Source organism: Beta vulgaris, chromosome 4 (genome assembly GCF_026745355.1).
Source record: "Beta vulgaris subsp. vulgaris cultivar EL10 chromosome 4, EL10.2, whole genome shotgun sequence".
Classification (NCBI taxonomy): Eukaryota; Viridiplantae; Streptophyta; class Magnoliopsida; order Caryophyllales; family Amaranthaceae; genus Beta; species Beta vulgaris.
This window is the reverse complement of record NC_079205.1, coordinates 61,055,585-61,070,044: the sequence shown is the minus strand read 5'-3', so window position 1 is coordinate 61,070,044 and position 14,460 is coordinate 61,055,585. Positions and strand designations below refer to the sequence as shown.

At 34.2% G+C, this 14,460-nt stretch overlaps 1 protein-coding gene across 1 annotated transcript; it reads left to right on the top strand.

Annotated features, from left to right (window-relative positions):
• The first annotated feature begins 4,006 nt into the window (after positions 1 to 4,006).
• On the top strand, positions 4,007 to 13,800 carry LOC104890192 (endoribonuclease Dicer homolog 2). The gene is made up of 23 exons (XM_010675585.4): positions 4,007 to 4,279; positions 4,622 to 4,701; positions 5,299 to 5,479; positions 5,646 to 5,759; positions 5,994 to 6,128; positions 6,576 to 6,660; positions 6,753 to 6,814; positions 6,936 to 7,073; positions 7,260 to 7,388; positions 7,483 to 7,612; positions 7,706 to 7,802; positions 8,659 to 8,854; positions 8,950 to 9,110; positions 9,459 to 9,677; positions 9,783 to 10,009; positions 10,117 to 10,388; positions 10,480 to 10,934; positions 11,035 to 11,138; positions 11,439 to 11,635; positions 11,777 to 11,986; positions 12,107 to 12,517; positions 12,810 to 13,088; positions 13,189 to 13,800. The coding sequence occupies exons 1-23, from the start codon at positions 4,211 to 4,213 to the stop codon at positions 13,534 to 13,536; spliced, it is 4,299 nt and encodes a 1,432-aa protein (XP_010673887.1). The 5' UTR covers positions 4,007 to 4,210; the 3' UTR covers positions 13,537 to 13,800.
• The last annotated feature ends 660 nt before the right edge of the window (positions 13,801 to 14,460 follow it).

Genomic DNA, 14,460 nt, shown 5'->3' with positions numbered 1-14,460 from the left:
TTTCAAAATTTATTTCTGAACATGGATATTTTGCAAAAATTTTGGGCAAAAAATTATATTGGAATTTTAAAAAAAGAACTAAATTTGTAACTTTTTCATTAGTGTCATAAATAAAACAAATTTCATTCACATCTTGTTTTCAAATTTTATATGAAAATGAATCAAATTTAAGTCTAATTATATAAAAACCCTTTTCAACTTTTCTATTATCTCCATTTTTTCAACTACATAACAGTCGACTAATGTGAAATAACTTTGAAGATTAAAAGAATTATGTACCTGTTTGAAAGTTCGCAAATCGCTGATGGACGAATGTGTGATATCACTGTCAAAATCTTATGTTTTTCTCAGATTTGTGTTTATAGGTAATTTTTGTGAGTATGTAATTGTGAATGGTTATTGAGAACAATGATTTGTAAGTTAAATTTGTGACTGTTTTTGTATGTATTGACTTCCTAGTATATTAGTTTTAGTTTGTAAGTTAATTTTTAGTTTTTGTAAAGTTTACTGATCATTTGAATAATTTGCGTGATTTTTAACGTGATTTTCTCAATTCTATGAGTGATTTGTAAAGTTTCCTCATATAAGTGATTTCGGAGTGATTGTTGAAATTAATTTCCGGTGGCTTTAATTTGTTTGACCCTCATTTTGGTATTGAGATTCCTTTTGTAATTTAGAAAGGGAAGGGGGACAAAATAGTCAGTTCAAAAGAGGACACCGTTGCTCCCCATTCCCTTATGTAATAGAGATATTTGATACATCCGTGGGGATAATATTACTTGAAAATAAATGAATTTTACCATTAACAATTTGTTGGTAATACTACATGGAAATAAATGAATTTTATATAGGGTCATACAAGTATGTAATGCGAATTTAACAAAGAAGATAATTTTGTCGATCACTTGCTCGTCCATGTGATTACATAACAAAACACTAGAGAATTCATCAAAGTTGAGATTATTTTTAATTTGTTTTTTGACCCATACTTAGGATTTTACTTGTTAGGTTATTTTAGACTATAAGTGCTTGTTTGGCTGGATGTAGGAAACAATCATTCCTAATTTTTTTTTTTTTCAACTAGAACTTCCATTTTTTAAGAAGTGACAAAATTTATTTGGAAGTTCGATTTACCTATGTCTCTCTAGGTAAGTAACTTCATCTGTTTGTGAACTTTCTAATATTTTTTTTTTTGCCAACTAAACAATGTTACCTTATTACTGTACTTCATACAAAGTTTTAGTACCCATATATATATTTGTATAATAAATCTAATTACTTTAAACAAAAAAAATAGGGAAAATTAACAAGATGGAGCTCAATTATTACACTTTTTTTATAAGTCCCCAACCATGAATTATTTGCAGGTTCCATGTTCATTTTGTAATTTTATAGGACCTGATTTACTTAGAATTAGTTCAAAAGGTTAGAAAAAAAATTAGGTTTATGAAGTATGCATGTAAATTCACTAAATTTTTAGTACCATGTCAAATGTTCTTGTTAGAATTCTACTACATATCATTACAAAATGATTGTTTCAACGAATTGTAATTGATTTATTTTTGTTTATGACAAATGATACGCCGAATCTCCAATTAAAATGTTTTCATTTTTGCTTATTAAATTTTAATTCCTTGGGAGACCCGCACTTCAAAAACTAGTTTTCTAAGAAGTAACAAAAGTTGTTTGAATGATCATGGGAAGTTCGATTTACCTATGTCTCTTTAGGTACGTAACTTTTTTTGTGTGTGAACTTCCTATATTTTGGTCAACTAAACATGTCACTTAGACCTTGTTCTTTTGGAATTATTTTCAGTTCAATTAAGTTAATTTCAATTTAGTTACAATTCAATTTCTCTTGACAATTCAATTCAGTTCTTTCGGTTCTATTAATTTCAGTTAATTCCAGTCCAATTAGTTCAATTTATTTCTATTAAGTCCAGTTAATTTTTTTTTTAAAAAGGGACCTTATTGTACTTCATAAAAAGTGTTACTTCCCATATACTTTGTATAACTAACCAAGCTTGGTAGGCGGAGGTAGTGGGAAACTCACCTTGTAACTTTGAGGTCACAAGTTCGAATCCCACTACCTACTCTCAAGCGTTGACCTATGTAAATGAGCTGATTAACCTGCGTCTGGTGCTGGTCCAGTAGAATCTTTCTTATTACCAAAGGGGTCATCAAACACTTGTATAGTTGTATTATTTGATCGCACCTCAGCTAAAAGCCTAATTAAAATCACTTTTTTTATCCATATGAGCCACAAAAACAATACAAAGTACAAAAAAGAGAAGTGAAATTCGAACATGTAATCTATCATCTGCAGCACCTTAATCTTAACTACTCAACCAAGACAGTATCAAAATTACTCTATCATTGCTCTCAATTGAGTTCAGCTACCATGAATTTGATCTGTTAAACAGAAAAAGATAAGAGTGAGATAAGACAGTGCCATGAACAAAGTTCCAATATCACTGCCAATAAAAGTTTTGGTCGGTCCAATATGAAATTATCAATGAAAGTCTGGTGGAACCCATTAAGTCATGGTCAAGTTTTCCTTGGTTGCTAAGCAAACTTCTGACAATAAGGATTAGGCAATAATTTGCAATTAGTTTAAAAAGCGATGAGAATGAGATTCAACATTTAAAGTCAAATACTTCCTCCGTTCCAAAATAGATGGGACATTCCGGACTAATACTGAGTCATAGGTTATATAGAGCGGTACTAGTTACAAATTTTTAGAAGAAACAATGTTGTGCGATATAGAAGGAAAAGGAAAGCTATTATTTTATTTTAAAGTTGAATGTATGTGTGATGGAAAGTTAGTGGTTTCATTCCAAGAATAGAAACGAAAAATAAATGAGTAAACTAATAAGGGACATCTTAAAAAGGAATACGGATAAACTAATAAAGACCGGAGGTAGTATTTTGTATATAAACGTGTCTCGTGAATCGTAGGATAACGAGTGAAGCAAACGATACGAGACAATATGAGTTATTTATATTGTTGTTTAATTTTTAACATAATTGCTAGTACAAGACTATGTAGGTCAAGAACTTTTTTAAGCAGTTTTATATTTTGTCCAAATTTCAATTTTTAAGGATGAAAATGTTGTGATATTTCAACTAAATTTCTTAAAATTGGCCTTGAATTACCCGACTATAAATGATAATAAAAACTCTAACCGGTTCCCAAGCTACTTAAGCTTAGCTTTACTAAAACTTTTATTATTTTAATTCATTAAAAGAATTTAATTGACATTCTTAAAACATGTTCAAAAAAAGTAGTTGTTGTCACATCGACTTGTTGTCACAATAATTGTTAGCCATTGTATTAGGTTATTTACTGATTTTACAAGTAGTTGTTAGATGTTAGAGATTAAAAGTAGTTTTTTAAATATTTTATTACTGTTTATAAAACATTCCTTCCGCTACTGAAAAGTACGTTTCATCGGCTTGTTGTCACAATAGTGGTTAGCCATTATATTAGGTTATTTACTGATTTTACAAGTATTGTTAGATGTTAGAAATTAAAAGTAATTTTTTGAATATTTTATTACAGTTTATAAAACATTCCTTCAACTATTGAGAAGTACATCAAACGTTATTTGATCAAACACATTTTTTAATCATTGATGAAATATGAATTTAGTAAAATTTCTCCAAGTTAATTCAATATGCATTTTGAAACTGATATTCACACTCTTAATTAGAGTATACCAAAGTTGGTTATATGATAAAATTATGAGCATAAACTGGAAAAATTTTATCTACACAGTGGGTCAATAACCCACTACTAATAGAATTAAATAAATAGTGGAATCCAACTCATCAGTTCTAATAGTTTTTTGATGCTATATTTTCAACGGGTTAACTATCCACCGGATAGATGTAGCATTGCTCGCATAAATTATAGTGCACAATAAATAAATTCTCCTCTATTTAATTAAACTCATAACTTATTATTGATTAATACATTGTTGTTTCTTTTTTCACATTGGTAGTTTCATTTTTTCTATTTATGCACTTTATTCTTTCCTTGGTGCATGTTTATTCCCCTAAATTTAACCATCCATGACTAAAGTATACTCAAAATTGCACACAACAGCCTAAACTTTTTTCCAATTTCAAGACAGTACTTCTACTGGTAGTACAAAAATCCAACAGGGAGATTTTCAAATTTTATAGCATCACCATTTCACTTTATTTGATGATTCAGAGAGCACAAAAGTTGAAGAAATCTCCTTTCAATTTCTTGAAACAGCAACATTTTCTAAAGGTATACTGAGAAATATTTATCATTCTAATATTTTACCTAGATTTATCTGCTTATTTGCAACCCAAAGGAAAAAAAAAAAACCAGTATTTGCATAAAACTTTGTAAATTTCCTGGGATTTTTGACAAATTAATAAGTAGGGAAACTCTTCGTTTTCCCATAACATTCATAAAATTGTAATTTTTTTTCTGGGTAGTTTGATCATTAAAGTCTGCGAGGGAGAAAAACTGTTAATATCCCTGTTCTTGATATATTCCCACTGAAATAATTGAAGTTGTAAGTTCAAAATTTTCTGGGTTTAATTTTTGGCATATAAAGAACTAAAGAAGCTTACTTTTTTTCAGGGTTTAACAATGGCACCAGTTTGTATGGAGGTCTGTGAGACAAAGAATGACTCTTCTGCTGCTCTTCAATTTGCTAGAAGGTTCTTAAGCATTTTGTTTTTTTAATCTTTTATATGTTTATTTGTTGGGTTAATGTTATCTGTATATGTTGTTGTTGTTGAATCTTAGGATGTTTTTTTTTTTTTTGAAAATTTTCATTGAGATTGTTGTTATTAGACCTGTTGAATAGGGTTGTACATTTTTCGTTTGTGTCTGTTGGGTTAATTTCAGATGAAAGTTGCTGTTCAATACCCTAAAATTTAAGCAAGAATGAGATGGATTTTCATGTTGGTTTAATCTTTGATAGAGTTCATTCATCATACATTCGGGTGTACCATATTACAATTTGCTCATTTTGATCACTCCTTTTTGTATATTTTGCTCATTTGGATAGCTCCGTTTTGTATATTTTGCTCATTTGGATGATTTTAAACGAGCAATGAGTATAAATATAGCCCTGGGTGTACCATACTCGCTGTACCCCTGTTTTATGATAAAATTTGTATTTTCGATATGTGTAGGTTGTTTTTGTCATTGATTTTTTGTTTTCGTTAATATTTTTGTTTATTTATTTCATGTATTGCAACTTTTTTTTTTTTTACATATTAGCTAGATATTTAACCACATGTTTACTGTAGTTACCAGCTTGAGGCGTTGGAGAAAGCCATGAAGCAGAACACTATTGTGTTCTTGGAGACTGGTTCGGGAAAGACATTGATTGCAGTCATGCTCCTTCGAAGTTATGCACACTTCCTTCGCCGGCCTACACAATCCTACATTGCAGTTTTCTTAGTACCTACTGTTGTTCTGGTGACACAAGTATGGTTCATACTTCATACTATATATTGAATCATGTACATGCATAAGTAAAATTTTAATCCAAAAATAGTAATTGATTCGAATAAGCTTAGTATAAATGATGTTTTCGAGTATGCCATGAGTTGATCACTTTTATTTTTTTGGTTTTCCTATCATTGTTGACTAGCAAGCTGAAGTTATCGAAACACATACCGACTTAAAAGTTGGCAAGTACTGGGGAGATATGGGTGTTGACTTTTGGGATGCTGCTACTTGGCAGAAAGAGCTGGACAAACATGAGGTGAGCCTTTCATGTTTCACTCAGTTAGTGATCATTTAAACTATTTCTTCATTTGCAGGAAATAGAGTGAGGAAAGGTAGTAGTATAATGAGTAAGTCTTGGCGTTGTTTGTGTAAGTTTGGAACTATTAATTCGGAGGGGAAGGGGTGTTAAATATTCCACTAGATTGAAGGTGTACTTATATGTTTATTGATTACACCTTTTCTTTTTCCTTATTTTAAAATTCTGTCATAGGTCCTTGTGATGACACCAAAGATCCTGCTTGATGCGCTGAGCCATACTTACATCAAACTGGAGACGATAAAAGTTCTAATATTTGATGAATGCCATAATGCCAGGGGAAATCATCCCTATGCTTGCATCATGAAGGTGAGTATACATATCAATTTACTACATAAGTTACTATATCATCATTCTAAACTCTTTATAGTGCTTCTGGGTGTTTCCTTCACCAATCTCACTTGCTGCACGCCTGCACCATATGTTTTCGTCCTGAGATGGGAAGCTTTGGGGACTGGAGACAGCCACAATGATCCCTCCCAGAGTTATTAGAAACGAAATGTATGCATGATGAAAGAAGAAAGAACAAACTCTATACTATACTAGTTTCTAAAGACATGTTATATTCTAATCTTTAGCTATAGGTTATGTGCTCTTTTTTCCCCCCAATGATATTGCATTGTAAATAACGGTTTCCCAATGATATTGCTTTATCAATAATGGTTGGCTGTTAACATTAGATCCATCTGTTATGCTTTTACCTCCTTTTGGCTATGAATTTTGGTGCTCATAGAAATAGAACTACTTGTTCTGCAGGACTTTTATCACCGTCAACTGCATAGTAATGCAGTCCCCAGGATTTTTGGCATGACTGCTTCACCTATCAAAGCAAAAGCTAAAGGTAACAGTCTAACAGACCATGAGTTGTACTATCTATTGCTACAGTGGTCATGCTCATTCTGGAGATTTAACCTGACTAGCTCTCGCATGCAGGTTCTGAGTCGCATGCTTACTGGAAAGATATTTCTGCTTTGGAGAATCTCATGGAGTCAAAGGTTATTGCTCTGTTGTTATTAGACTTCTGTCAGACTTATTTAATTGTTTACCTTATTGCTTAACACTTGAGGTTGCAATATTGTTTAATTATATTTGATGAGTATTATCTCCTGAATGAAGGTCTACACTTGTGTTAGTGAGGCTATCTTGGCAGAGTATGTTCCTTTCCCGAATGCAAAGGCTCAGCTTTACAATGAAGATGCACCAAACACATTGCAGATGCGTCTGATCGATGGTTTGAACATGCTGAGAGAAAAGGTGTCCTTATTATATTTTAACTCACTTGATAAGAAAAAAATTAAGCTGAATAGGGATGATTTTCTCACAAGAATTTAGTTATTTGGAGTTCAGCTTTTTGATTGCATGACTGATGATTTATATTGTTAACTTCTTTTGTAGTTTCTCTTTGCTATCTTATATAACTAATCCCAGATTCACCTGCAGCACATATCTGCTGTCAGAGAAATGGGTGTTGAAAAATTGACAGAAGATTCTCTATGTAACAAGTTAAGAAAGCTGTCAAAAACTTTTCAGTTCTGTTTGGATGAGCTTGGTTTTTGGGCAGCATTAAAGGTATGGGTGTTCTCTGTATTCAGTAGTTTTTTTTTTTTTTTTTTTTTTTTTTGATATTTGCTGAAGTATCTGAATATAAATGCTGTGGTAATAGGCCTCAGAAATATATCATTGTGAAGAAACCGAAATTTTCAGCTGGGGTGAATTTGATATTCGTGGTGAAACGGCCATAAGAGCGTTCAATTCTGATGTGCTCAAGGAGTTTTCAAGCCACAAGCCATCCGGTAATTAAGATAAGATTGATTTGAACATGCTGAATAGTGGTTATATATCTTTTTAAAGTTAATAATGCATATATTACTTATATTTAAATTTAGGCTGCAATTGGTCAATCTCCAACGTGAAAGCTAATCCGGATGCCAGGATTATATCCTCGAAAGTATTGTGTCTTGTGGAGTCTCTTCTTGGCTATAGGTGAGACTGGTGATATTTTATGGTTTCAGCTTTTCTGAAATTTGAGTATTAATGTTTTTTTATATAACTAAGAATTTAAGATAATGTATTAGTGTCTGGAACTTTATCTGCCTTTATGATAAATTTGACGAAATGGGGGGGGGGGGGGGTGTTGAAGTATGTAACACTTGCTGTAAACTATTTTTAGTATTTGTTTAACACCTGAGTTGAAAAGGATTAAGGATTTCAGGGACTTGTATGGATGGGATACCACTATACCAGGGATCCTAAGGGATTGGAACACTTGATGAGTAGATGTTAAATTTGAATTTTTTTTGCTTGTAACATATCTCTTTCAAAAGTACTAGTTCCTCTTCCAACGGAAATGACATCATGGGAGAATTCGAAGTATGAGTTGGCAGAGCGATGAGCAAACTATTAATATGGAAATATTACCGAGTACGAAACAGAGCCATAATAAAAATTCTACCGAATTTTTTTCTTGCTTTCATATTATCTGAATTTGGACGTGAAATTTCGTTGTACAACAAGTTTTTGTCTTAAATTTTTGTGTTTGGCTTAAAAGAATCCACTATTGTTGCTGCTCCTTTTCCCCTGATTACCTCAGTGCAGTTTTCAGGGTAATTTATGTTTATTCTAAGGAAATCTAGTTCAAATTTACTCCTGAAAATACTCTCTTGTTGTGAAATGCGCAAACAATTGTTTTGCCTGTTCAACTAATAGTCGACTCACTTTTTACTAATACCTTAAACCGAGAGCAATGTAACTGGTTTTTATATTCACTGTTGAATTAATTTGTTGATCATATTTTCTTGTCAGCTTGCATATAACAAGATTTTCTTTTTGCTTCTCATAGGAGTTTAAAAGACATGAGGTGCATAATATTCGTTGAAAGGGTAGTTACGGCTATGGTTCTTGAAACTATATTGGATCAACTACTTTCTCAAACAATTGGCTGGAGAGCAAAATACATAGCTGGGAATCATTCAGCACTGAAGTCCCAAAGCCGGAAGGAACAAAACAAAATTGTCGAAGAGTTTCGCCGAGGGGATGTGGGTTTCTGCATACACCCTCGTCACTTTTACTACACCTTTACAACTTACTAATGGTTATGGATTAGATAATCTGGTTTTTTCTACCTATTCAGGTTAACGTTCTTGTTGCTACCTCCATTCTAGAGGAGGGGTTGGATGTGCAAAGCTGCAACTTAGTTGTCCGTTTTGATCCGTCAGCCAACATTTGCAGTTTCATTCAGTCTAGAGGCCGTGCTAGGATGCAGAATTCGGATTTCCTGCTGATGGTGAGAAGGTAATGTTTCATTCTGTTGCAAATATATAAAACTTGCTTCAACTCCCCTACCACAGATCGTAACACTGACCCCCCCCCCCCCCCCCCCCAAAACAAAGAAAAAGGAAGAAGAAAGGAAGGGAAACAAAAAAACAGTCATGTGCTTAAAATAAAATTGAATTGCTAATGCAGTCAAGCAGCTCTACTAGAAATCGATATGAATAATTACATGTATTCTTTATTCGATTAAAGTCTCTGATATAAATTTGTTCCGCATCTACTGGTTAAAGGATGATATATGTTGTTGAACAAAGACAACAACAAAAAAGGGAGTTGCTCCTAACTTGGTATCTTTTTAATGTTTAACAGGGGAGACAATTTGCAGCTATCTCGAATGAAAACCTATCTTTATTCTGGTGATGTTATGCGGAAGGAAAGTTTGAGCCATGCTTCGCATCCTTGTCAGCCGCTTCAGTTTAGCGAATTTGATGAGATCTTCTATCGTGTTCCAAGCACAGGGGCTATTGTTACGCTGAGTTCTAGTGTTAGTTTGATATATTTTTATTGCTCACGCCTCCCTTCTGATGGGTATGCTTTGTGGAACTTCTCCATTTGGTTTTCCTCTGGTTTGTTTTGACTATTTGTATGTGTTTTGTTCATGCATGCTGAATCATTAGCATTTTGCTTACCCAGATACTTCAAACCATTACCTCGTTGCATCATTGATGAGGCTCTGGAGACTTGTACACTGCAATTTCCAAATAGTTGTCCTTTGCAATCAGTTTCCGTTAAAGGCAATAGAAGGATATTGAAGCACCTTGCTTGCCTGGAAGCATGCAAGAAGCTGCATGAGAAAGGTGCTTTGACAGATAGTCTTGTTCCGGATATTGTTGTAGAAGAGGGTCTGTCCAAAGAAATTGGTATATTTTGCTTTACTCTGCACCCTTGTGTTTTTGCATGTGAGCACGTGTTTGGTGGGACTCTGATCCCCCCCATGTCATACAATAATTGGGCATTTTTAATGCAGAGCGTGAACCTTATAATGATCACCAAGCAAGATACGTCCCTTCAGAATTTGTCGGTGATGGTCCAACATCTTCATCTGACGTGTACCACGGCTACTTAATGGAGCTGAAGCAAGACTTTTACTCTGACATCCCTGTGCATGACATTGTTTTGGTTTTTAAAACAGAGCTTGCTTCCGATGTGGGAAACATGCATTTTGACATGGACGTTGACTGGGGTAACATGTCTGTGGACGTAAAATATATAGGCAAGATCAATCTTACTCGTAAACAGGTAACTTTTTTTATTTTGTTAAGCAGTGTGAGAAAAGAAGCTACGACCATCAGTTTGCTTCCAGCTAAATCTTCACAACTCTTGTGGACAGGTAGCTCTTTGTACACAATATCAAGTTGCTGTCCTGAGGGTTCTTAGAGATCTGGACTTTGATAAGTTAGTGGAGTCCGTGAAGGAATTAAATAAATGGGAAAACAATGATGGTGCACCTGTTTCCCATTATGACTATCTTCTTCTCCCCCGCCATTGGCTGCATCAAAGGTCACTTGTTGTTGACTTGGAATGTATAAGTTCTTCATGCTTTCTGCGGGATGTTGTTCAAGGTTCCTTCCCTAATTGCAATAAGAGGAAGTGTGCTCATCCGGATGATGTGTACACCAAAAATGGATATATACATCGTAGTGTGCTGGAGAACTGTTTGGTCTGCGCACCTCATAATGGTTACATCTATTCTGTCTCTGGGTTTTTAGATGGCATGGATGGGAACTCACTTTTGAGGTTGAGCGATGGTGAATTTAAAACCTACAAGAGTTATTACAAAACACGGTGTGTTTTCCTGTTTAATTTTTGTCACCTCTTAAAATAGATTATTCGGGATGCATGTCAGCATGTGTGATGATTAGCATGTTCATTTGGTATGATGCAGGCATGGGATTGACCTAAACTTTGATAACCAAGCCCTGCTTTGCGGAAGACAGGTTTTCCGACTGAAGAATTACCTTCATAGGTGCCAAAAGAAGAGGGAGAAGGGTATGCAATCATTCTGCAGCTAACCTTTTTTTCTTTTTAACATTATGCTAGAGTTTCAAATATAAAGACGTGTCATATCACAGTATATGCTGAAAGTTTGAGAATCAGTTGCGGGTCAGTAAAATAAACGTTCTATACACGTAATTCTTCCCCTGTTTTGTGTGATCTATCCTTACTTCTATATTCATCAGGATACTACCATTACATTGAGTAATTGTCTCCAGTAACATGGTAGCTTCATGGTAATTATTCATGTTTAAACTGCCACTTTTAGCTGATATCGCTTCTTTCATGTTGCAGAATCAAGTGGTGCTTCTGTCGAATTGCCTCCTGAACTCTGTTTCGTCATCATGTCGCCCATATCAGTTGCTACGCTCTATACCTTTTCATTTCTTCCTTCAATTATGCATCGAGTTGAATCTCTGTTAATGAGTGCCAACTTGAGAAGCATTATCACGGGTCACTGCATGCAAAATGTTATAATTCCAGCCACTAAGGTTCTCTCACTTTTTCTGTTCTCCACTGCATTAGATTCCTACTAAGTTAACTGCATAGCATTCTCTACTGTGCCAACTTTCAAATCACTGCTTTTTTTATTTGTCCTCAGTACCCTTGATTTGTAATTACTTGCCTAGTAGGTTCTTGAAGCTATTACAACCAAGCGCTGCCAAGAGGAAATTCATCTGGAATCCCTAGAGACCCTTGGCGATTCATTTTTGAAGTATGCTGTCTGCCAACAGCTGTTTAAGACTTGCCAAAATACTCATGAGGGACTCCTTAGTATGAAAAAAGAGAGAATAATATCTAACGCTGCACTGTGCAAGCTAGGGTGCCAGCGCAAGATTCCGGTATGAATTATCTCATCACCCTAAAACAGCTCATGGGCATGTATAACGAATTACGTTTGCTAGCGACATTGAGATTAATGAATTTGTGGTTAGGAGTTTCACATTTCTTGATTTATACAGGGTTTTATACGCTATGATCCCTTTGAACCCAATAATTGGTGTATACCTGGTGATCTTTCTGGATTCTGCCCTCTGGAAAAAGAGTTTCTTTCTAGCACCTATAAGATCTATAATGGAGGAACTCGGAAAATCAAAAGCAAGAGAGTTGCCGATGTTGTTGAAGCATTAATTGGTGCATTTCTGAGCGCTGGCGGTGAAGTGGCGTCCTTGATGTTTATGAATTGGCTGGGTATAGAGGTCGAGTTTTCCTGCATAACATACCAGAGGAATGTTCCTATGAATCCCCGTATGATTCTAAACGTCAATCATATAGAGTCCGTATTGAATTACTCATTCAAGGACCCGTCTTTGGTAGTTGAAGCACTTACCCATGGGTCATATATGCTACCTGAGATTCCTCGGTGTTATCAAGTAAGTCAGACTTGTGATTTTCTATTCCTGGTTTGTTCTCTTAGCTTAAATAAGTTAAACATTATTCAATTTTTATGGGGCCTTGTGATTTAGCAGTGAAATTGGATGATTAAAGATTACATTGTTATATGGAATATTTTTTGCCATGTTTTTCTTAACCGGAAAAGGCGGACCTTACTGTCTGCTATACGACTAATCTGGATGTCTCTAACTGTTATCTTGTCTAAGCATCTTCCATCATTATTCAATTCGGGAAAGGAAAAGTCTATCTAATATTTTTATTCCAATGCAGCGACTGGAGTTTCTGGGAGATGCTGTGTTGGATCATCTGATCACCATACACCTTTATACAAAACATCCTGAGATGTCTCCTGGCCTGTTGACTGATCTAAGGTCAGCATCAGTCAATAACGAGTGTTATGGTTTATGCGCAATCCGTGCTGGTCTCCATAAGCATATTCTCCATGCGTCACAAATACTATACAAACAAATGGCTGCTGCTGTTGCTAGTTTTCAGCAATCATCTCTGGAATCGACTTTTGGATGGGAATCTGAGATAAATCTTCCCAAGGTGGGTGACTATAGTCTAAAAATAGCAATTACTTGGACTTTCTTTTAGAAGTTTTTGACTTATGTTTGAATTTCTTATCGACGGATTTTGGTTGATACAGGTGCTAGCTGATATCATAGAATCCTTGGCTGGTGCTATTTTTGTTGATTCTGGATTCAACAAAGAGGTTGTATTCAAGAGTATATCACCTCTTTTGGAGCCCCTCATTACTCCGAAAACATTGAAGCTGAATCCGGTTAGTGAACTAAATCATCTTTGTCAGACACATCATTATACTATGACGAAGAAAAAAACCTGCGAAAATGGTGTGGCTTCCATCACAATCGAGGTTGAGGCAAACGGAGTCGTACACAGGCATACGCGCACTGCTTCTGACAGAAAGACGGCCAAAAAACTCGCTTACAAAGCTGTTCTGAAGTCCCTCAAAGAAACCATTGGAAACTTATAGACTTCTGGTCCTTGTAGTCTTGTAGATGCTTATGGTTATGGTGTAGAGAGTTTTGTCCAGATGCATTAGGGAAGAGCTAGAGTAATTTAGTTATCAACCCCAGTGAGAAATTGTGGTAAATAGATTAGTTATAGGCTAATGTTAGTGCTTTGTTATCATCTGTATGCAACTATGCATGCAGCCATGCAATGAGGCTGAATGATAGTGTATGTGACCCCAATATTCCATATATAAATAGTAATAAAATGTCAATTTTTTTTTTTTTTGGAAAATTGTACTTTTTCATGTGTTAGTGATGTTTATGTCAATTCTATAATTGCTATACTATTGAATTATTTATTGTTATTTGTTTGTATATTCTCATTTTCTAAGGGTATTTGGCCATGTCCAAATTCATGTTCATTTTGATCATATTCCAATTCTACACAAGTAGTTGAAGAATATTTTTTTTTTTTAATAAAATAGCTTAAGAATATAATAAATCATATCAGGTTTATTAATATGATTCTATGACCTATATAAATTGTGACGTATTAACCTTTTACTATCAGACGGAGTATTACCTAATGTGCATTTTACGACTTCCGTGAAGTATAAAATTTTGAAACAATACAGAGTGAGACAAGAGAGTTATATTATACTAAATTACTAAATTAAGGTATCAATGCTAGAAATTTGACCATTTTGACCGTAATTTTGGTAAAACATTAGAATCTTTTAAAATACTAATTGACAAAATAAAATATAAAAGATAATAGTTCAAAAAAAAGATGATTTTTTTTACGATTTTTCCAAAAATCTTTCATAGAAAACCTAACTTTTTTTTTTGTCATAAAGAAAAACATCTTTAAACAAAATGGAAAATCTTTTTTTTTAGGGTAATTTTTTTTTTTATAGGATGAAAAAACTTAGTTGATCATAAAG